A 25,220-nucleotide genomic window follows, 5' to 3' on the forward strand; every position below is an offset into this window, starting at 1 on the left:
TTAACTCATTTAATACATATTAGGTATGCATTATATTATTCTATGTACCACTTATGAATATACTGTAATATTGTTTGCTGTGCTGCAAAATACAATACAAGGAAATTGCCATACACAATTAGGATAGTTTTAAATGTATGCCATTTAGTACTCAGGTCTTGAGGTCTCATGCATGTAGGCAAATGCTCTACCACTGAGCTACAATCCCCGAGAACGTTTCTCACTTTTTCGTCTGAGACAGGGTCTTGCTAGGTTGCCCGGGCTGGTCTCGAGTTCCCTATGTAGGCCAGTTTCACCTTGAGCCTGTAATCCTCCTTTGACTTCACAAGTAGGTAGGATTACAGACTCCCACCATGGGTCCAGCTTTAAACATATATTTCTTTTTTTTTAATTTTTTATTTTTAATTTATTCTTGTTACATCTCAATGGCTATCCCATCCCTTGTGTCCTCCCATTCTTCCCTCCCTCCCCTTTTCCCCTTATTCTCCTCCCCTATGACTGTTCCTGAGGGGGATTACCTCCCCCTGTATATGCTCATAGGGTATCAAGTCTCTTCTCGGTAACCTGCTATCCTTCCTCTGAGTGCCACCAGGTCTCCCCCTCCAGGGGACATGCAATGTAATATATTATAGTGAGACTTAGTGTTCTTCTTGTGTCATTCTTTCTCTTGGAATTAAACGACTATTTAAAATTCCTATCCATATGAATTGGCTTTTTATAGCATTTATAAGGTGGAATGGAAAACGTCTTTATGGGCAGCACAAAATTCCCACGGCTAATAAATATATTTTTCAAAAATAACGCCCTGTGTAACCCTTTTGTTTAGGCAAACTGCTGTGCATGGCACAACATACTTACTCATCTATTTGACAAACACACATCTCCACCTCCTTCATCACAGTCTGCAGCTTGCCAAGGTGCTTCTGATAGATGTCTGCAGATTCTAAGTTCTCTTCTTTCAACAAATATCGGAGGCCATGGCCGTCCTTGTGTCCCAGTGACAGGCCCGACGGGGCTGCCATGGTTGTGATTGTGTGTTGAATATACACCATGGGGCTCAGTTTCCCTGAGGAGTTGAAATCAGTTCATCACTTAACTTCTATTTATGTAGTCTTTTTAGAAGCCTGAGCTCATATATAAGAAAATATCCATTCAATGCTAAACATAATTCAGAAATTATAATTTCTCAAACATTGTTAATAAAGTCTACAAGTACAGTTAATCACTTGACCTATTGCAATGATTTACAGCAGCCTCATGCAGCCTTCACAAAGCTATAGAGTCATTTCAGATAAGAACCTGTCACAGCAAGATAAACTATAAACACAAGGAAACCAAGAGCAATTCCCCTTTCTTAAAGGGAAATGCGAAAAGTGCAACTGTCTCTATTCTACATATACTTATACGAAATAATCTAAGCAAGGATAGCCAGGAATTCTTTCTCTATGAAAACACAGGCTTCAGTGCGCACTGGGAATGTGCCAATTTTTTTTGTCCTGTTTTTTTTTCCCCCTCCTTTTCTTTCTGTTTTTTTTTTTATTAATTTATTCTTGTTACATCTCAATGGTTATCCCATCCCTTGTATCCTCCCATTCTTCCCTCCCTCCCATTTTCCCCTTATTCCCCTCCCCTATGACTGTTCCTGAGGGGATTACCTCCCCCTGTATATGCTCATAGGGTATCAAGTCTCTTCTTGGTAACCTGCTGTCCTTCTTCTGAGTGCCACCAGGTCTCCCCCTCCAGGGGACATGGTCAAATGTGAGGCACCAAAGTACATGAGAAAGTCATATCCCACTCTCCAGTCAACTGTGGAGAATGTTCTGCCCATTGGCTAGATCTGGGTAGGGGTTTAAAGTTTACCGCAGTTGCAAGTATAGCTAGCTACACAGTGATTAAAATTTCAACAGCTAACATACCTGGTTCAGCAGACTTATTTTCTTTATCATGGTAATTATGTTTCCTGCTATCCAGCTGAACACCGAAGGCACTCCCCAGGGAAGTTGATGTTTTAGGATAAGAGACTTCCATCACATTGACATGGCAGTTGGTTGGGCAGAAATCACTGCTGTGCAGTGGCGAGATCTTAGGTTTGGCCTGCTTAAAGGTGGGCCAGGCTCGGTTCTTCAGCACTCGAGAGAACTACAAATTAAAGCAGAATGGGAACCAGCTGAACACACAGGAATCATGCAGATAGCTCACATGCATGCTCCATAACAAAAATCAAGTAAATAAATAAATACAAACAAATAAAATCAAGGCATTTCAACCTGAATGAGGTGAAAACAGGCTATAGTGTTAGAATCTAACTGGCTGTTTCAAATCCTTCAAAACCCAAACACCGGGCCTGGATAGATGGCTCAGAGGTTAAGAGCATTGTCCCCTTGCCAGAGGTCCTGAGTTCAATTTGCAGCAACCACCTGGTGGCTCGTAATCATCAGTAATAAGATCTGGTGCCTTCTTCTGGTGGGCAAGCACACAAATGCAGGCAGAATGTTGTATACATAATAAATAAATAAATCTTAAAACAACAAAAAAACCCAAACATGTGGGAAGAATTGTAAGCTTTGTCACAGGTGAAAGCAGTCTTGGCGGGCTTTGCCCTTGTACACACCACAGATACTCCCTGAGATTAACCTTGAGATGGACTGGATGGAGCCATCCTGGGCCTGGAATTCAGGAAGGGGACAAGGGACTCCACCTGGACTATTGTGTTTCTAATCAACCCTCAATGGGAGAGGGAGACTACCCCTTGCACATGAGAGACAGGCAGGCAGAGAGGACAGAGAAGAGCAGCAGAGACTGGGCTTGAGAGCACATGGATCAGGAAAAAGACGAGGGAACAGGCCAGACCAGTGAGCAGGCCAGAGACACCTAGGGACCCGTCCCATGGAATGGATACCGGAAGGTTCACTCTTGTTTCCCTTTGACCTTTTTTCCCTTTTGAGTAAACTAGTTGGGTTGTACAATAAAGTTTAATTGTTAAGAAACAGAGCCAACACAAACATCCCCATATTGCAAATCTTATAGGCAGCAACTACATATGGCACAGCTGAAGCTGGGTGAGTGTCAGAGAGAATGAACCTCAGTGACAATATAACTTCCTAGCACTTTTTCCCATGTGTCCTAGTAGCTGACAGAGCCTAATAGAGAAACTTGCCAGAAGGGGCACCAGAGCAGGCGGTAGAGTTTTAAAACTAGGCAAGTCAGCAAAACAGTACAGCTTTGGGTGGTCAAGTGCAGAAGAAGATGGGATCGTCCTGTGCCCCATCAGAAACCCACCCAAAGCATGGTGTACAGACCCAGCAGTGCGCTGTGGCGGTACTAGCCCGGATTGGCAGGATGGCTGGGCTTCCCACACAGTCTGCCAAACAGCTGAGCTTTATAGCTGGGATCAGCCAGAAGTTGGTTGTGTGCTCTTCTTCCATGCCAGTGACAATAAAGTGCCACTCAAATGACCTGTGATTTCCAAGTGTGGCTACTCTGCTAATCCTAAGCTGCAGAGGCTTGCATGTTTGGGGACTTACATGGACTCCACGAACTCCGTGGACCCCACATGTTCCTTCTGTGGTCTGTGGGGCCAACATTCTTGCTCCACTAAGCTTCACCTCACTTCAAAGCTCTCCCCACCCCCACTTGCTCCCTAGACTCCTTCTAGCATGTGCACAGCTCCTCTCACATATGACTCACTCACTCTGGACTCTGTGCAAGATTTTCAGGGGGGTCTAGATTTTTCTTATTCATTGCCAAACATTTTTCCTCTTCAGCAGCTTTAGAAAGTTGTCAGGAGTTTTTTATGAATTCTAGGCTACAAATTATGAATCCCTGGCTACAAATTATAGGTCATTTGCAGCCTTCCTCATAAATAGGAATAATCTCTTTACTCTCGCTCAGCTGGCAGAAGGAAAATTCCATGGGGCAACAGTCTTGTGTGCAAGAAGTAGGCACCTCAGAGAGCCCAACTGAACCGTGGTTTCAAAGACCTTAGACATCTTTTGGCCTTGGTGACAGGACTAGAACAGGACTGGACATGATGTTGGACAAGTCAGTATCTTATCTCACAGTATAAAAGAGATTTGGGTTAGATAATCCTACTGGCTTCTTCTTTCTAAAAGTACAACCATGATTCTACTTTCTCATGCTATCAGCTGATTCATAGTGCTGGCATGAAAAACAGCAAAAATAAAACCATCACTGGTCATGTTCTGACATTTTAAGTCAAAATCAATGGAAAATATACAAGATCGTATTCCATAAGTATAAGCTCACTATTGGTATAAATCCCCTCATATATGCACACACACATATATAAATATACACATATATATTATAATGTGCACGTAAAACCATTTATTACAGCCTGTATTTATTACTTTGTGGGCTCTTCTTTTTTCCACTCTCTTTCTTCTACCTTTTCAGCCCCCTAATACTAGATAGGAGAGAAAAAAAGATAGAATGAAAAAGAGGCGACATTATCACTAGACGGCTTCATGCAGATTGAGGGCATCAGGTTCCTTGGGGCAAGTTTGATCTTTGCCATCATGATACCTAGTTTCTTCTTTTTACACAATTACTTAACAAACCAAGACCAACAGCATCCAGCTACCAACCAGCAACACATCTATTGGGGCTCTAGCATTTATGTGTCTTCTGAAAAGTTCTCAGAATTCCAAATGTCACACAAATTGCAGATACGATCGGCAGCTGACAAAACCACACCCCTGCCAGAGCACAAGGCAAATCATATTCAACTGCTGTGAGGCAGCCCCATATCCCCTTACCTGGGATTAAAATTAAAACATACTCCCATATTCTATGGGTTTTAAAAAAAGAAATCAGATTACAAAATTCTTGATATAATTTATATCCTATATCTAGCTACATAGGTCAGTCAAGCAATACAGTGACAATCAGAATGAAACTGGCCTGAAATGCAGGAAATTATTAACAAGATTACCACAGAACTTGATGGCCATGTACACTGAGAAGAATTAAGGGACTCAAGGGATTCTGGATCTAGCACCTCTCTTTAATAATAAACTTCCTGCTGAGACAGGTCCAGGATTTGAGGGAGGCTAGATGCAAAAATTCAACCCCAAGTTCTTTTCTACTACTGTTTCAAGATTAAAGTCGTAGCTGAGACTGTATGGCACAGAGAGGCACAGCAGTGAATTTTGTTGTGTCATAACAGCAACCTCAGGAAAAGGTTAAGATTCTCTTGCCTTGTCTTTCAACCCATTCCCTATCCAGTCAGAAACCATGAGGGAATCATCTGCCTGGGCCTCTGAGCTAAACAATGGAGACACATATTCTATCCCATGAAGTAAACACTATAGGAGTGGAACAGGTAAACACTGCACACATCGCTATACAGAACAACCACTGAGATTAATCATATGGACCACAAGGATACATATATGGAATGATGTGTGTGTAACAGACACATATTAGATGTAAAAGCTAGGTGATCAGAAATGTTGATAAGAGTCTGAGGAGGTGATGGACTGGGTTACGCAATGAAGTGGGTAGGAGTGGGACTAGGTACTAGAATGATAAGAGATGGCAGGGTTGGGGACAGTAAGATAGACTCTCAGATTCCTATCACAATGCAAATTCTTGTGCACATATCTGGAAAGACACCATAGCTCTGTGATAGAGTGAACTAGTTCAAAAGTATCCTGGATGAAGCTTCTCTGCCAAGTCTATCCTAAGAGGCAAGAGCTTCAGGAAATGAGCACTGTCTCCCATCCTGGGATGTCTAGTATGAATTTGAGGTGTGTGTCAAATACATGTTATGGTCTAGGTGTGAAGACCTGTGTCTTCAAGGCTTCCATGCTTTGTGCCCAGAAGGCCAGTGCTGGCACCTTTGAAAGGTGAGGCCTAGTGAGAGGTCCTCAGGCTGAGTTGACGAGCATGTTGTTCTGGGAAGAGATCTGGATCTCTCTGCTTCTGTGTCTCTGTCTCTGTCTCTGTCTGTGTATCTTGGTCTCTGTCTCTGTGTCTCTGTCTCTGTCTCTGTCTGTCTCTCTCTCTCTCTCTCTCTCTCTCTCTCTCTCTCTCTCTCTCTCTCTCTCTCTCTCTCTGCCTCTGGTCTTGTTATAAAAGTCAGCTCTCCTTGACATGCTCTGTCTTTCAACATGGCCCTTTACCTTTAACCAGATGCTGGCCAGATGTTACGTGGTCCTCGCCTAGCAAGTGAAGGTGAATAGCATCTATTCCTCAGTAGCCACCCAGTCTATAGTACACAGTTACAGCATCAGAGCTTGGACTGAGGCAGATAACCTTAAGCAAAGAGAAGAAACAGGAACATCTCCCCATCACAGGTGCTACCACAGCAGGTGGGTACAATAGTATGTATCCAGACACCAGACCCCTGAACTTCACGGTATTTTCAGAAACAAGGATGATATAGCCTGTGAACTAACTGTGAGGCATATGGAAGAACATACTCTGTGCCATGTGCTAGCAAACCTCCACCTGCCTAGCACTGTAGCCACCGAGTTTACTAAGAAAGGAGAAAGAGTGAAATTTCCCAAGTGAAATTTGATAATTTTCAATAAAGACATATACTGGTCTGGGGTGAACTCTGAAGGACAGACTATCAGAGCTACTGTGGAATAGCAAAACCTGAATTCATTGCCACTTTTATCCATGTATTGATGAATTAGAATTGGACTCTGCAGGGGGTTGATTCCAGGATATGATAGGGGTACTGAAAAGCAAAGAGGTTTAAATCTCCTATATAAAGTAGCACAGCACTTACATATGACTTTGTTTTTTTTTAATCTTTACATTTATTCCTTTGTTAGTAATGTGTGTGTGTGCATGCCTGCATACGTGTATGCATGCGTACATTCTCATGCATTTGGAGGTCAGAAGACAATTTGCAGAAGTCAGTATTCTCTGTCTACCACGGAGGCTTAACAGGCTCCATTTAGCCTACAGAATGTTCTCACCAGTACTTACACAAACAATCCTTACATTGCTTCAATAATATCTAGAACAACGTAAATGCTATGTAATCATCTGTTATAAAGCTCTTTAAATCTTGTGCTATTTTATATTTCAAAATGCTTTTGATCTGCAGTTGGTTGACTCTCTGAATGTGGAAACACAGATGTGGAAAGATGCAGTATACCATCTTTCTCGGAGTGTAATCCTGAGGCAGAGGAGACAGCAGACAGGGCACATTGTGGGGGGGGGGGGGGGAGGGGGACTTTATAGAAAACATGTAAGGTCTGAGATGTTTATCAATTTCCTTGGAAGAAGCCAGTAGAGAAGGAGACTGAGGTTATCAAGGAAGGCAGAGTGAAAGAACACCAAGACCTGAGGCCTGGAGATTATCAGTGAAAGGGTCAGAAAGAACAGGAGAAACAGTGTCTAGGGTCCAGAGAACTGCTGGTTTCTATACCAGGTCAGCTGTACCAGGTGCTGTTAAAGCCTGGTAAGGAGGACAGTGAGGGGGCTGTGACCACGTGCAGACACTTCTTTGACATGGCAGGAACCTGAGCCCAGGTATAGAGTGCTGAGGATGAAAGGAAAATAAACGGTACAATGAAAGGTATGGAAGGCTCCTTCCAGGAGGGAGATGATGAAACAGTGGGTGAAGAGGAGACAGAGGACAAGGGAAGGAAAGGAATGACAGTTTTTTTCCTTGGTTTTTCAAGACAGGGTTTCTCTGTGTACCCTTGTCCTGGACATGCTTTGTAGATTAGGCTGGCCTCCAACTCACAGCGATCCTTCCATCCAGTGCTGGGATTAAAGGCGTGTGCCATCATGGGCAGCAGGGAAGGACCCATTCTTGATACAGGTGAAAAATAAAGGAGTATTTGTAAACTGACAGAATGTACAGTTCATGGACATGGAACTTCAGGTTTTTTTTTTTAATGCACAAAAGGTAATTTCTGTTTAAATTCAATATAGCTACTTAACTAAAACCAAGAGATAATACAAAAGTAAATTATTACTGTGCAGATGTGTCCCATTTCAATTGCCCCAGAGTTAGGAAGAAAATTTTGTATTCAATTATCCTCTAGAAAAGGAAGATGAAGACATTTACACATAATTTCCCCAAATCCCTGTGTCAGTTTGAAGATTATATGTAGTAAGTGAAGTAGAAGAAAGAATCAAGTAAGCTTTCCAATTCTTCCCATGATTTTTTTTGTTTAAGCAGGAACTACCTCTAGGATGCTAAAAAGGACTCCCCAATACTCACCATAAGTCTGATTATTTCAACCAAGACAGTGACAGTAGTGTTAGAAGGGTTCACCATACTGTATAAGAAGACTGTGTTTCTAGAGCAAGGCATAGCTTTACACCTGAACCAATCACAATTGTGTTACCCAGAGAATAAATTCCTGCTCAGGATTCATTCAGTTGTCCAGGATGCTCAGCCTTGTCTTTTCCATGGACAGAAACACATGTGGTGCCTGTAAGAATCCTATTATGGTCTCAGGACCTTGGCTATAGAAGCTACTGGAATTGATAGGCTCTTAGTTTTATAATTGAAAATGTTTAGGGTCAGAATAAAATAAATCCAGCCTAAGATTTTAGTTTCCATGGATAGTTCTTTTTTTCTTTATTATTATATAAATGTTTTAAATTCAAATATATTTTGATCATATTTTCCCCTCCTCCAAGTCTTTCCAGATCCCCTATGCTTCCTACTTACCCAACTTTAAGTTCTTTTTCAAAAAACAAAAACCTAATACAACAAAAGCCACCCCTGCAAAGCCAAGAGAGCAAAAACACCACAAAAGAATTTTTTAAAAACCACCAAACTGTAACTCAATAAAAGCGTTTGCACTCTCTCTCTGTCTCCCTCTCTCTGTCTCCCTCTCTCTGTCTCTGTCTCTCTCTCTCCCTCTCTCTGTCTCTGTCTGTCTGTCTGTCTCTCTCTCTCTCTCTCTCTCTCTCTCTCTCTCTCTCTCTCTCTCTCTCTCTCTCTCTCTCTCTCTCTCTCTCTCTCTCTCTCTCTCTCTCTCTCTCTCTCACACACACACACAACTGTGGAGTCCATTATATGTCAGCCAACTACTCCTTGACATGAGGCCTGCTGTGGAGTGGTTGCTATAGGCAGTGCCAGTCCATTAGAGAAAACTGACTCCTCTCCCAGGAGGTATAAAAAACAGCTCAGGTGTTAGCCCTTATCTTAGTGGCTGGGTTTCCGTTCACTCCTTTTCAATATAATAAAATAAAATATAGTAATATAAACCAAAACTATCACATCAAAGTTGGACAAGACGGACCTATGAAAGGAAATGAGCCCAAAAGCAGGCACATGAATCAGTGCACCGCTCACTCACATGCTCTGGTACCTGTACAGTCACTGAACTGGAAGCCACAATATATACATGCAGAAGACCTGATTCATATGAACTTTGATCATGTTGATTTAGAAGGCTTTGTTTTCTTAGTGTACTTCCTCCCTCTCTGGTGCTTACACTCTTTCTGCCTCCTCTTCTGAGGACTTTTCTGAGCTATCAGGGGAGGGATTTGAAGGAGACATCCCATTTAGGGCTGCATGTTCCTAAGAGTCTCTCTCTCTCTCTCCACCCCCACCCTCCATGTGTATGTCTGTGTGTGTGTGGTGTGTTTGTGTGTCTCTGTGTGTGTGTCTCTGTGTGTGTCTGTATGTGTGTAAAATATCTGGCTGTGGATCTCTGTATTTGTTCGCATGTGCTTCCGGGGAAAGCTTCTCTGATAATGCCTAATAAGACCTTGAACTATGAGTTCTGAAGATACTTTTTATTTCACAAAAAGAAGCATGTTGAACCCTTCATTTGGAAGAAAAAAATGTTGCTAATAATAGCTTCGAAATAAATATGTGGGAATTAAAGCTGTCTAGCGTGATAGGTACAGTGAACTAATCTTTTCTATGCTGCTAGAATTAGCTATATCCCATTGAAACTGGGATGGTCCTTGACATATTTCCATGCTAACCTTACATCTTCCTATAATGAAAAAGCCAATTATTTTAAGTTTATTTAAAGGCAAGTAAGATGACAATGAACACAGTTTATACAGTGATCAGGCCTTGCCAGACTAGTTGTTTCATGATTAAAAATAAAAGTGAGAGAACATTCAGATATCGCCTCAGCTGAATGACCTGAGGCAAGAGTTATCTCCTAGAGGCAGAAGCAAGACAAGACTCAGCATGCATAGAACTTTGCAGTTCAACCAGTGACAAATATCACAATGCAGTCTGTAATTCAGTGATAGGAGTTTTATCTTTTGTGATGATTGCCTACTAAGCTGGCCATGTCTACCTTAAAATGTCACAAGACCCGTTTGTTCCTATATAAACACAGAATATTTTAAACTCATGTACTTTGAAAAGACCAGAAACATTTCCACTCTGATTCTCACCAAAGAACATTTTACATTCCTGCCTTATTCTAAACAGAACACTCACTGGAAAAAATGTGATTTCATTCCTTTTCTACTCTGATTACAAATCACTCAGACTCCCACTGCTAAGCCAGGCAATAACCCAGATTCTCTATCAATTAGTCCAGTCTCATTCTTATAATATTCATTCTCTCTTTTTAAATAATATAAAATAAGATAACCAAAGTTATCACATCAAAGTTGAGCAAGACAGCTGGATCCCATGGAGGCATTTCCTCAACTGAATCTTCTTCCTTTCTCTGATGACTGTAGCTTGTGTCAAGTTGTCACATAAAACCAGCCAGTATACACACTCCACCTCACATGTCTTTTCATCATGAAAGCTATCAATTGTTGACTATTCAAACCAGTGATTAGTTTTGTACAGAGTTCTTATTGTTCTTTTAGTCTGAACAATGCAGTTTATCATATAAGCTGTATATGATAACACAGTATCAAATTTATGTAAGCAAACTAGAACAACGGTTAAAATAGAAAAAAAAAAAAAAAAAAGCAAGCTTCAAACACCAGTGCTGGTGCCAGCTGTGTGCCACTGGGCAAGTTCCCTGACAACTTGGAACTTCATTTACTTTATCAATGAAACAGGTAATATATTATTCCTGGTAATAATTCCAGGTAAAATTATGTATAAAGGGAGCTGGAGAGATGGCTCATATATTAAGAGATCATGCTGCTCTCCCAGAGCAGCTCCCAGCACCCACATCAGTGGCTCACACCCTCTGTGACTTAAGCTCTGGAGGACCCAATGACCTCTTCGGGCCCCTACACACACACACACACACATACACACACCCCACAAATACATACAAAAGTAAAAATAATTCTGTAAATCATTTCACACATTGCCTGATGCCTCTAATAGACAGCCAAAAACTGGTGTGTGGGTTTACAGGGCTCTAGTCAGCACCTCATACAAACAGGAAGTGTGTTGCCAGAGCATTTGGTCATCTTGGTGGGACTCATAGCTGGTGAAAGTGGCATGGCTAGTCTCACTTCATATATTTTGATCTTTCTTTTCAATTAGGTGCTAAGTGTGAGAGGACAGGAATCCCCAAGTAACTTTTCCTTGTGCCATGCTGCTAAGTATTGTCCTTTTCTTCCTGGCCCATCTTACAACAAATTTGATTTCATTTTATTATGGAAGACAGAGCCAGTGACCTATGCCTTGAGAGTGTCTGCCACACAAAGTAATCCACTCATTTTCACTAACTCTTTGCAGAGGCCTGTTTATGAGCACCACCTATGATACTTCTTGGTGTTGCCTCTATAAAACCTGGTGTGTCAACTGGTAAAAATGAAAACAATAAGTGACCATGGGGACCCAGCCTCATTTGGTACATCTACAGTGTAACTTCTATGTCTATGAGTCAGAGATCATCACAGAGAGAGGGAGTAAAGATTCTAAGAGCCCGAGGAATAGGAAATCTGCTGCTAGACAGTATCCTAGATATGACAGGGATACTCCCATTCATGACAGCTCAACACTATGGTGGCTTAAACAATGTGGATGAGAGAAATTTCACAAGGCCACAGCCTTGATGAAGGGCCATCAATGGTTGCAGACAGAGGGAGAAACAGTTTTCCTCAAGGACAAGCTACCTGATAGATTATCCAATACCAAAACATCAGCCCTAAACACATGTATGTATAAGCAACGCTGGCTAAATGGGTTCAGTACGTATGAACACACACACACACACACACGGGAGTGTTATAAATTTGAGATGAAATAGGGGAAGCATAGGAAGAGAGGGTTACAAATGATACCAGTACGGTGTTCAAGTATGAATTCTGCAAAATTAAACTGGTATGAAAGATTTCCCTTAGAAAATGAGCCCAAGACAGGCTATGGTGCTGGCTAGTTTTATGTCAACTTGACATAAGCTAAAGTCATCTGAGAGGAGGGAGCCTCAATTGAGAAAATTCCTCTATAGGATCTGCTGTAGGCCACCCTGTAGGGCATTTATTTAATTAATGATTGACAGAGGAGGGCCCAGCCCATTGTGTGTGGTGCCTTCCCTGGGCAGGTGTTCCTGGGTTCTACAAGGAAACAGGCTCAGCAAGGCATGGGAAGCAAGCCAGTAACCAGTACCCCTCCATGGCCTCTGCATCAGCTCCTGCCTCCAGGTTCCTGTTTGAGTTCCTGTCCTGACTTCCTTCAAGGATGAGCAGCCAAATAAACCTTTCCTCCCCAGGTTGCTTTTGGTCATGGTATTTCATCACAGCAGTAATAACCTTAAGTAAGACAGTCATGAATACATACACATACATAGGGATTTTGATAAGTACATAGCAGATTATTCCCCTTTTCATTTAGGCTGCTATGACTCAGAAAGTCAGATATAGCATTCAATTTCAGCAACTACATAGGATCTTGGGATCTATTTTCATAAGAATCTTTTCCTTGTCTATTTTTCATCTTCTGTCTATTCATTTGTTTGTTTGTTTGTTTAATTAGAAATAGAGGTTTTATACAATATATTCTGATTACAGTTTCCCATCCCAACTCTTCCCAGATCCCTGACTACCTACCCACCAAATCCACACCTTTTCTTTCTCTTTCTCATTAGAGTGCAAATAAGCATCTAAAAAATAAAATGAAAACAATAAAAAAGAAAATAAGATAAAATAAAAGCCAACAATCCAGAATAAGATGAAACAAACAAACCACCAGGAGAAAAAGAGCCAAAGAAAAACCACAAATAAACACAGAGACATACATGTTCATACAACACTGGAAACTATAATATATGTGCCAAAGACCTTCAAGGGAAAAAAACAAACTACTTGGTCTCAAGCATTTTGTTACATTTTCTTACCTTAACAGACAATTGATCAAGAAAAATTATATAAATATTATTATTTCAATAAAGGAATACTAGTACATATTTAAAGAAGATATTAGAAAGTGATTTAAATGTCACTCAAACAGTAACTTTTGTAACAATTTCATGTAAAATTCAGACAACTTACCTTTCTATAACTGGATATTCTGTGGTGTATGTGTTCAATTCTTTCACTGCACATGGTACTAAATTTATTCTGAAGGTCAGCAGCTATCACTTCATTCAAAGAATTAAGGCTGGTGCAGTTTTGTACGAAGTGCTCATCACTTTTTGCTAGGGCATCCAGAATCTGTAGTGATAAATGTACACAAAAGAAAAGAAAGGCAACTTTAAAAGAGAGCACATATAATTTCCCTAGGTTAGCACTGCAGCTGCCTGGGTTTAAGGGTCCATGAGGCACAGCATGAAAACTGATTTAACCTGTCTGTTTGGAATCTAAGGTTTTGCCTTCTCAGGATGATAAAAGCCTGTTCAGGGAGCCAAGCAGACTTCAAAGACTTCCTGCTGGATAAATCAGTTCACTCTGATGTGGGTACACCTCTCCTGAACATCTGTCATAGACATTCACTTAGAGTACCCCCCTCGCCTAATTCTGTGGTAGAGCAGCAAAAGCAATAACAACAACAAATTAAGAGAAAGCATTGATATCCTTGTTACATAGACATGCCACAGAGAATTCAGACATCATGCTGCCCGCTGAGCATCTGGATAAATGAAAAGTTTCCACAGTGCTTTGTCTAGGCCTTATAAAATGTTTTTTAGTCATAGATCATTAACTCAGATATCCACGGTTTCTGAATTTTTTTCATGGATTTTCTGTATGTGAGAATGTGTGTTCCCCCACCATTTCAATGTGTTGCTAGTGCTATTTGTTTGCCTCTTTTCGTTTTGCTTTGTTTTGTTTGTTTGTTTTGTCCTTTTCTGGATTGTATCATCACCATCTTCATCACCACTATCATTATAACCATCAATGCCTGTTTGTATTCTAATAATAGAAAGAAAGGGTATGAATTAGGGGGTGGGGGAGGGAAGTAGAGAGGATGTGGAGAAGCTGAGGAAGGGGAACCCTTAATCAAAATATATCATACGAAAGAAATCTACTTTCAATAATAAAAAAGAATAAAAGGAATTCATATTAACCTTTAAGAGGGGGTATCTTGGTATATTATAAAGTAGTCCTGAGAGTCCATCTTACACCTGTCAGAATGGCTAAGATCAAAACTTCAAGTGACAGCACATGCTCCTGATGATGTGGAGAAAGGGGAATACACCTCCATTGCTGGCAAGAGTGCAAACTAGTACAACCACTTTGGAAATCAAACTGGCACTTTCTCAGAAAATTGGGAATGATTTTACCTCGAGACCCAGTCACACCACTCCTGTGTATATATCCAAAGTGTGCTCCACCATACAAGGACATTTGCTCAACTATGTTCATAGCAGCTTTATTCATAGCCCAAATCTGGAAACAACCTAGGTGTCCCTCAAGTGAATAATAGATAAAGAAACTGTGTACATTTATACACTACTACTCAGCTATTAAAAACAAGGAAATCTTGACATTTGCAGGCAAAGGAAGGGAACTAGAAATAACCATCCTGAGTGAGGTAACCCAGCCCCAGAAAGACACACACGGTATATACTCACTCATAAGTGGATATTAGGCACATAATACAGGATAATCAAACTACAATGAGACTGATACACCAACCAAGGACCATGTATGATGTGGACCTAGACCCTCTGCTCAGATGTAGTAGATAGGCACTACAGTCTCCTTGTGGGTCCCACAACATGGGGAGTAAGGACTACTTCTGACATGGACTCTGTCCCCACCCCCACCCCCCAGCAATGTTGATCACCTCCCCCTGGTAGGGCAGCCTTGCCACAGAGGAAGAGAATTCAGGTAGTACAGATGAGACTTGATAGATGGAGGCCAAATGTTAGAGGAGGAGGGCTCCCCGTTCTGAGAACTAGGGGATGGAGGGAGAGGGTATGAGGAGGGAGGAAGGGGGGAATCGGGAGGTGATGAGGGAGGGGGCTACAATCAGGATGTAAAGTGAACAAATTTAAAAAATTAAAAATAAAGTAAAAAAAAATTTTTAGTGCAAAAAAGTGGTCCTTATCCAGTGTCTGAGCTCTGGCTGTTTTCAATGAACAGATCTTTTATGTACTGCAGTCAAGTTAAGGCTCTGTGTGAGCACATACACATGCAATGAGCATCTTTCTGTACCTCAACTCACTGGGGTTTCCCTAACACTCTACAATGTGTGAGATGCACCAATGCTCTCCTCATCTTGCCTTTTTCTACCTCTGCTTCCCTGTTACACTGATTGAATGTGGAGGACAGGATCATCTGCTCACAGGTCTGCACACATCAGGGCTAGCTTTCTCATCAACAGTGTGATGGGGATTGTTGGATGTCTGACGTAACACTCAGTTGTCACACTAACTTATGCAGTCACACACATAGAAAAACTCATGTGATTTTGCAAAGTGGAACTAGCTAAAGAATGAAAGTGACATACTTATGATCATCACCTGGTCCTAAGTTCTGATGTGATCCTAGTTATTAAGACAATATTGTTCAGAAAGGATAGAATTTTTAAAATATACAAATACTTACAATGGTATAACATCAGAATGTGTGCTTTAAGTTAACATTTAGAAGATTAAAACATGATTATTGAAATATACCTCCTTTGGGTCACTACATTAATATTCCTACTTAATTTTCTTAAATGAATGTTATTATAGGTAGCATTTCAACTATACATATTTGAAACACTAATTAAAACAAAAAAATATCGGTCAAGAAACTCTATCTTAACTCTCTAACTAGTAAAGTCAAAGTTGTCACGGGATGATAGAAAAGCCAACTGGAACACTAAAGCCCAGATGTGAAGAGGGCACATCTGGATCTATTAGAAGGGCTAGCAGATTGATCTCTTTCACAGTACATGGCATTTCCATTCAGGTTTAAAGATGCTTCCTCTTTCTCCACCTTGCTTTTACCTAAGGACCATCTGAGAGCAGCATTTACAAACAACAACAAAACAGACTTCTGTGACTCTATTCACAAACTGGCTTCCAAGTTTCCCAACATTTTGGCACTTATGGAATTTGAATTTTTTAACATTTTATGGCATGAAGTACTCATAAAGAATGTACATTTAAAAAGCAATCACGAAAATTATCTGAAAACTGTTATCTGGCCTGAATTAGGAGCGAAACAATGATAAAAGATACAGCAAGACCTTTACCATGTCAGCTAAGCCTTGTCTGGGCAGGAGCCTCAACTAGTGCAACACTCAGCTCCTATGATCCATAGGAAGAACCTGATACAGAGTGAGTAATGAGGAGAATTGAATGAGCTAGCCTCTGCAGTATAGAATAGCCTCTATTTATTCTGTATAAAACAGTAGAGACACGTTGGACATTTAGTTTAGAGGGACCCTCTGTCACAGGGCCATGCGTACCTTGGCGGTTAGGCTGAAGAAGCCTTTGGGTTCCGCCATCTTCTCCACCACGTTGCACTTTGTGCCCGCCGTGCTGTCGTACTCATACACAACCCCGTGCTCCAGGTGGGCATTGTCCACCGTCAGACTCACATGCTCCTTCCCGCCGTCCACGATGGCCATGGTGTTGAGCTTGTCGATGACTTCTGGAATACAATCTTACTGTAGCCAGTTCATGGTTTCTCCTCACCATCAGGTGATTTTGAGTGTTTGTTAATTTGTTTGTTTATGTATTTATTTATTTGGCACAGGATCTTGCATGTAGCCTTGGGTCACCTAGAACTCACTATGTAGGCCAGGTTGGCCTTGAACTCATAGAGATCCACCTGGCTCTGCCTCCAAGTGCTGGGGTTAAAGACACATACCATTATGCCCAAAAAGTCTCTGACTATTTTAAAGAGTTCTTTAATAGCTATCTAAGTTAGACATGATAAATGGCATGTTCTTGCTAATGCTTTAAAAACAAACATTTTTTAAGGAAAAGTAAATATTTGCCACTTTAACCTAACCAGTCTGATTGATATGCCACTTTGATCGGTGGACCACATACATACTGATTCACACCAATATTAACACTATAGAGGCAACTGCGTCTGTTTTCACTTAAAATGAATACGAGGGGCTAGAGAGAAAGCTTAACAGTTACAAGAACTTTCTGCTCCTTCATAGAACCTAGGTTAAGATCCCAGCATCTATATGTTGGCTCACAACCATCTATGGATCAGATATCCCCTCCTGGCCTCCATGGACATGAGGCATGTACTTGATGTACATACATACACATGTAGGCAAACACTCACACACACAAAATCACAAATGTGCAAAAGTCTTTTTACAAAACGTATATGCTATCACATGTCAACCACAATCCAATACTACTTACATGTCTGAAGTGACATATAAATTTGGTATCAAGTCACGGCTCAAAAATCTAAGACCTTGGTACTTGGTAGCAGACACAAGTGCTATGGGAAAGGATAGCATAGGTACATGAGGAAAGAAAAAAAGCTACCTACCTTCTACTTTGCAGTCAAAAGCATCCCCTGCCTCGTCTCCAGGGAGCTTCGAGTGGGACTTTTGCATGTCTTCATGAGCACTTTCAAGACTATCATAGACCCACTGTATGGAATCTTGCTGGAAGGGAGGGAAGTGAAAACTCTCAGAGATACTGGATAGATGCCCGAATGTGTATTAGTTTCATAGCCCCACCTTAGAAAGAAGCTTGAACAACATGCTTACTTATTTTTATAGTCAAATGAAATTTGAAAAAAGAAATAAAATGCGCAAAAGGACAGCCAATGACGATTCAACACTCCAACTCTTTCTGTCTCGTTATCTTCAGATGTGCTCTCTATATTTAAGCTAAAGATGCACTCTTTAAAATAGCATTCAGTTCTCAAATGTCTTACTGAAGCATCCCAAATATATCTCTAAGTGAATTAAAAATTTTACTTTAAAATAAGCAAATGCTAATGGGAAATTATTTGCTGCACCAATTATCTATAATTATGTACACCATTTTAAGGTTCTAAGAGACACATATATTACAATATATTAATGGTAATATGACTCAAACCAATGTGGAAATCAGAAGAATATCTCTCATTGCACAGAATTTCCAAGTCATGTGACATCCTTTCATATAATACATAACTCATCTATATTCAGGGAAACGAGACAGATGAAAAAATAACTTCCAAATAAACGCTTCAAGGGTTCCACGACTTTAAGGTATATAAATATGATGATAAATCAAATTGAACTGAATTACTTAAGTGTAATATAATGTGCCACATCCATTTTTCCCTGAATCAGCTCCACAATTGTGTCTAGCTGGTGTGCTGCTATAAATCACTAAAATGAGAGCAAGGGTTTGTAGGTGTGGTAGAACTCAGGAATAGGGGCATGCTTAACATGCACGAGGCTCGAGGCTTAATCTCCAACACCACACACACACACACACACACACACACACACACACACACACACACACACACAAAACCATACTAATTGACTTGGACACTCCTGTGGCTGTCAGGAACGACACCCACAGTATCCATGCCTTCCTGTAGGTCCTTCTCACCCTGACCCTGGCCTTGGCCCTGAATGACCCAATTTGTCCAGAGGTTTAGTAGTGGCAAGTATCATCCTGGAAGAAGGTTCACGGCAAGAAACACTCCTCCCTGATACTTTGGTACTATGCACAAAAGAAAATCCTGTAAGAGATCTCCAGACAGCTCAGGAAGAGAGCTTGGCACACACATTTGGGTGCCATAAAGAGGGGATCTGGGTACCCATGCAGGTCCTGTAGAACACAGACACACCAGAAGCTTCAGAAAAGCCACCTCCAGTCAAATTCAGAGAAAGAAAGTGCTTTCCTAGGTCACATGGTTTGGGAGCCCTTCATTACACACCAGTGGGTACCTGTCAGTATGTGGTACCCAGTGAGGTCACTATGACTCTCAATGATTTCCTGATCATGACTTCTCAAAGGAGACTGATGTGGAAAGTGAAAAGGAGTAAAACACAAGTGGATCGATTTGTTTCCCTAGTACATCCCTAGTACGGAAGAGGAAGGCTTAGGTTAATTTTAGCAGAGTCTGGGGGTGGAGGTCACATCCAATTGTACAGGTCAACACATATTTCCTAAGCTGCCATCATCCAGAGATCCCTAAGAGTCTGTGCATAACTTTTAATTATTTCCTATTTCAGTTCTGACCCCATTAGGAAGCAAAATAAATCAGCCCTTTCCCTGTGGAGTCAGTGCTTTGCAGGATGGCAGCGCTAGATCTGGTAGACACAGCCTGCCACCTTCCCAGTTTGGACACAAAATCATTTTCTCTAAAGTAAGAGAACTGCATCACACAGTGTGGAGCCCACATGCCTCTCCCCCACAGAGGTTCCTCAAGTTGGATAACCCCAGACTCCACTCTACCAGGCCAGTAGTCCCTCTTTATTCAGACAACAATAAAATTGCTTATATTACATTCCAATTTCATCTTTTGATGGCATTTACTGGATCAAAAAATAGTGCTTAAAAATTCAAACACTGGCAAGTATATTCTGGGTTTTTTCTTTTCTTTTTTATTTCATTAGTCTATTTAGATTGCAACTCACTTGTTATCCCCTCACTTGTATCCTCCCGTTCCTCCCTCCCTCCTGCTTTCACTCTATTCCTCTCCCCTAGGTCTATGACCGAGGAAGACCTCCTCCCCCACTATATGGTCGTAGGCTATCAAGCCTCATCTTGGTAGCCTGCTTATTCTTTCTTTGAGTGCCGTCTGGGCTCCCCACCCAGAGGAGGTGGTCAGATATGGAGCACCAGAGTTCAAGTATTTTATTTTAAAGCTAAATCCACTTACCTAACAACTATATCTAAAATGTAACTCTATAAAACCGACAGCCTATACTTTTTAATAGAAGAGTTATTATGAAGAGCATACTTAAATACCTTTGATCACTATATATTCTAAAGTATCTCAAGATAACATTTCGTAGCTAAAGATTTAACATTGATTAACTCTTATCAAAAATAAGGGCTGAGGGATGAGCTCAGTGGCAGCTCTTGTCTGGTCTGCACCTGGCCCTGGCTTCAGGCCTCAGGAACAATGGGATTTGAAAGGGAAGGAGGGACAGAAGGAAGAAAGGAAAATGTCCCAGAACTTGTTTTTAAACAAGCAATGAGGCTACAAGAATAAACCGTAATGATAAAACACAACTATTTAAACATAGCCAATTCTAGTTAGGATTAACAGATAAGATAAAACATCATAATGAGATTTACAGTGCAGTGCTTAAATTGGAACAGAATTGAAAACCAAAAGCTTTTCCTGAATTAGCCTATGCCATGCCTACATATTCCATGCAAGTTTTCGGTTAATCTAATCTTGTACATACCTTCATTGGACGCCTGTATTTTCGGCAGGCTGTGACATGTGCGATGACACTGGCATGTGTCTCTTTGCTGACATTGATTCCATTTACTTTGATAATACACTGTCCTGGGTGAAGGCCAGCTGCTGCAGCCACAGTGCCTTAGAATACAAGTGGGGAAAGTCGTCAAAATCAAATGTATGCAAAAGAATTCAACTGTATCCAACATAGAACAGTGGAAGCAATCTTAAACATTTCAAAGCATACCTAAAATGTTCCTGATGAATCTAATTCAGATAACAATGACCCTCAGTCTTTCTGCTTTTTTACCAATGACCAAAATAGAGATTAATAAAATATTCCACTGCCCCCACAAGGATTATTTTGAAGGAATATCACTGAGTAACCCTTACGTTGCTAATCAGATGTTTCTGTTTCAAATGTCTAGTCAATCTATATAGTAAAAACCAGAAGAATGAACTTTATTTAGTTTGTTTAAAATAATCCATAAATACTGAGATAGTATTACTTTTGTTTTTCAAACACCAATAATTTAATGTGCATATAAAAACCAATTCTTTAAAAGTTTTTCAGTTTTTTTTCTGTGTGTACAGAGGTGTGCACAGTCATATGAGTGAGTATGCGTACATCAATGTGTGTGCTCATGTCTCTGTGTGTGTGTGTTTACATGTATAGGCCAAAAGTCAATAATGAGCATTTCTTAGATTACTTTTCACTTTTTTTTTTTTTGAGTGAGGCTTTCCCACCTACCCTGGAGTTAAGTCATTAGCTAGCCTAGCTGTCTAGCACTCTTCATGAACCATCCTGTTTCTGCTTCCCCAACGCTAGACTGATAGGTGAGCACTGCTGAATCAGCTTTTTTAGGGGGGTGTTGGAGAGTCAAACTCATGTCCAAAAAACAGTGCAAGCCCTTCAACTGAATCATCTCTCTAGTCCTAAAAAGAAATTCTTAAGGAAAAAAATCAAACCAGTTAGGAATTATAAGTGGTTGCTTGAACATAAATGAGAGCTTGGGAACCAGAGAATGTGTGAACAATTGAATTAAGCAGTTATCAATCATCCTGTCATTTTGTGTGCACAGGCACATGCATCTGTACATTTGTATCTATGTAAATAGGTACATGACATGTCCCAACTGGAGACTTAAGATTTTCCAACCATTAATATAGAGTCTGAGCAAAACAACATGAACAAATATTGTTAATGAATTTTACACACACACACACACACATACACACACACACATTATACCAGTGTCTTTAAAACTTACCATATAGCAGAAAAGCTTTCCATTGCAAGCAATTCACCCATAAAGAAATCACAAACACTTTTTAAAACTTCTATATTTCTCTGTATACTCAGGTAATTAATTTTATTCCTTCTCAAGACTGTGATGGGATTGAAGACCAGATAGTTTAGTTTTACAATTAGGCTTAGTTATTTAGGGTTAAGATGTTTTTAGGTCTAGATAGATGTTTAAATTTGATAATAACGAGATGTGATGGAGATTGATTTACATATACATATACAAATACAAATAACCAAAACACTAAGAATATAACATTTATATAATTCCTGACTGTGTCGTGATTCTTCTTGCTGTAGGTAGTTTATTGTATATATGTGCAATAATATAAATGTGTATGTAAAAAACAAATAAAACTTTTATACTTAAGAACACACCTTTTTTTTTTCTCTGTTCCATCCTAAGGTTCGTTCTTAGAAATGGCTTTCCCCACACTGAATTGAGCCTTAGGCAAGGAGGAACATTTCAGCAGAGAGCAATGTTCTAGTTGGAAAATCACCCAGCTGCCTGGATGTACAAACACTTCTATTCGTGTGCAAGCTTAGAGTTGCTGGGGGAGTGAGCTAAGAATTGGTGCAGTGGATGCAGATGAAACAGACTGAAAAAGCCGCAGAGCTACCCCTCTCCCAGGGATCCTAGCTGCCTAGTGTGAAGACCCTGGTGTTGAAACTTTATTATACTTGGAGGAAGCTGAAGGACACATGTCTTAGAGCCTGGGTGTCTGTGATGTAAGAAAGAATTGCATCTTGGGAGCCAGGAAGCAAGTGTGAGACAAAGAGAGAACCAGCAGAGCACGATCCTGTGAAGAGAAGGCTAAAGAGCCACGAGGGCTCAGCAGGACAGAGGCAGTGAGCCAGGAGGCACAGGCTCCATAACTCTAGCAGGCTGCTGGGTTGATTTGTGTTGTGTTGTTTCATTTTGGGGTTTTCCCCAGCTATTCTGAAAAAAAAAGGGCTAAGAAGATGCTTAGATTGATCCAAGGCTGAACTCTAGTGGCCTGGAAGCAGCAATGCTAGCAAGAAGGACCACAGTGGCCCTTCCTTGTGGCATAACTTGTTTGATAATGAATCACTGGATTAAAAAAAAATTTATATATATATATATATATATATATATATATGGGAAGACACAAGAACACCCCAGTCTTTCTCATTAAAAAAAACAAAAAGCATGAATACAGTGCCTCCCACACACACACACACACACTCAGATAATGATGGGGCCCATAGCTTTACATAACCAGGCCCCCACAAGACTGTCCCCAAGTACGAGACAAACTTCTGTTACAAGTTAGAGAAAGCAGAAACCCTATGAGAAGTCACAGTACACTTCTGTTCTACAGTATTGAAAGAGCTATTAAAGAGGCTTTAAACGTTTATCCATCCACTGTGGAAATCTAAGTTGAAAGATACATTTTTTTTGAAGGAAGATTTATTATTTTTTTAATCCTACGCACAGTGGTTAATTTTCTAATATAAATTTGGTTCTGATAGCAACACCCTTTCAAAATGCTCCTGCCGTGTGTCTGAGTAATCAGACTGCGATGTTTTGCGTTTCTTAGTGCTATGAACAGCCACCTCCTCTATGGCGGAAATGCGAGGCTTCCTCTGTTCACCAAGGCTCCTCTTGCTCCAGCAGCCAGGCCACTTATAGGCAGCACTGGGAAACTTCTGCCTCACCCCCTTTACTGGTGTCAAGATGAACTAAAATTACATATCAAAAAGCTATGTATTTTTGTTTGGCTTTCAAAGAAGTATAGTAAAATACAAGCATGCTTTTAGTCACTAAAAACTATTTCATTTAGAATAAACTTCATGATGAGATTAACCGAGGGCTCAAAGAAAAAAGTTGAAGGAAATATTTAGCAACAAGGTATCAAGACCACAAGGCTCTCTACAAAGCCTGAAAAGTCACATTTTTAAATTATGGAACAAAACTCCAAAATGTATTTGCTGCTAAGAAAAATACAAATATATAACCTTAAAATTATCATTAATTTATACCAAAGTATACAAAAAATTCATAATTGAGGTTGTCATTCTTCAATTAAATTTGAAACAATAATAAATATGTTAAATAATTTTAGATGATATTTAATTACTTATCGATTGATTCATGGGTTGTATGAGAATGTGTGTACACATGTGTACATATGTATGTACATGTGGAGGCCAAAGATTGGTATAATATCAAGTGTCTTTTCTAGATCACTGTGCCTCAGTTTTTGAGCCAGGTCTCTTGTTGAACCTTGAATTTGCCATCAGGATATATGAGACAGCCAGGAAGCCCAGGGAAGTCTCTAGTCTCTTTGTCCCTGGAACTGGGGTTATAGGTAACTGCTGACACACAAAGGTCTTCTTTTCATTTTGTTTTTAATGTGATTGTTAGAGGTATGTACACGCAATCTCTTATTTGTGGGGCAAGTACTTCACTTACTGAGCCATCTCTCCAGCCTCATTTTTGTTTTGTTTTGTGTTATGGGGTTTTGTTTTGTTGTGCTTTGCTTTGTTTGAGAAATATCTTATTCTCAACTGAGCTGGCCTGAAATTCGAAGCAATCTACCTGCCTTGGGTTTTCCAAATGCTGGAAATGCAGACGTGAGCAACAACACACAGTTTGAACTTTGGAGGTTTTACTTTTAATGTATTATTTTCAGAATGTGCTTTCAGTGAGCCACCAGAGTGAAAAGAGAGAATCCTAACACCATGAGATGCGTTTCAGTTGGATGGGGAGCAGCCAAAGCATGGGAGAATGCAGTTTGTCACAAAGGGGAAGGACTCACCTCTTCCCACCGCATGCACAACTGAAGGGCCAAAGCCTCTGATCTGGAACCCAAGCCCATCTGCAGAGTCTGGTATCTTCACTGTCCTAAAAGTAACCAGAAAAAAAAAAAGTGTAACTCCACAGTTGGTTCTGATAACAGTCCTCTATGCTTTCTCTCATTCTGGCAAGGCATATAACCTGAGATGTCAGGCAAGGGTTTAGCCTTGGAAGAACTGACCAACAGCACCCACTCCAAGAAAGAACGTAAGATAAACTAGGGGCTAGTGGCGACTCCAGCTGAGGCAGCTCCTGGCCCTCAACAGGATGCAAATATAATGGTGGTACTTGAGTCCAGATGGGCTCCCCAGCTCAGGCTCCCAAAACAGGATGTTAAGAACAATAAGTGACAGAGGCCACTCCAGCTAGGTCAGCTCAAACAACTGCTGAGGCTTCCTCACAAGGGAGCAAGAGCCATGCTGCTAACCT

At 40.6% G+C, this 25,220-nt stretch overlaps 1 protein-coding gene across 1 annotated transcript in view; it reads right to left on the minus strand.

The window, feature by feature from the left end:
• The window catches only part of Prex2 (phosphatidylinositol-3,4,5-trisphosphate dependent Rac exchange factor 2), a 292,170-nt gene that overhangs the window by 123,688 nt on the left and 143,262 nt on the right, over positions 1-25,220 (minus strand). The window contains exons 19-25 of the mRNA XM_051159079.1: positions 24,754-24,839; positions 20,669-20,805; positions 17,788-17,905; positions 16,733-16,917; positions 13,381-13,542; positions 1,917-2,139; positions 859-1,066 (exon numbers count right to left, since the gene is read on the minus strand). Coding sequence (XP_051015036.1) covers positions 859-1,066; positions 1,917-2,139; positions 13,381-13,542; positions 16,733-16,917; positions 17,788-17,905; positions 20,669-20,805; positions 24,754-24,839 — 1,119 coding nt within the window. The remainder of the gene's footprint in view (positions 1-858; positions 1,067-1,916; positions 2,140-13,380; positions 13,543-16,732; positions 16,918-17,787; positions 17,906-20,668; positions 20,806-24,753; positions 24,840-25,220) is intronic.

The sequence above is a fragment of the Acomys russatus genome, chromosome 2 (genome assembly GCF_903995435.1).
Source record: "Acomys russatus chromosome 2, mAcoRus1.1, whole genome shotgun sequence".
NCBI classification, from domain to species: domain Eukaryota; kingdom Metazoa; phylum Chordata; class Mammalia; order Rodentia; family Muridae; genus Acomys; species Acomys russatus.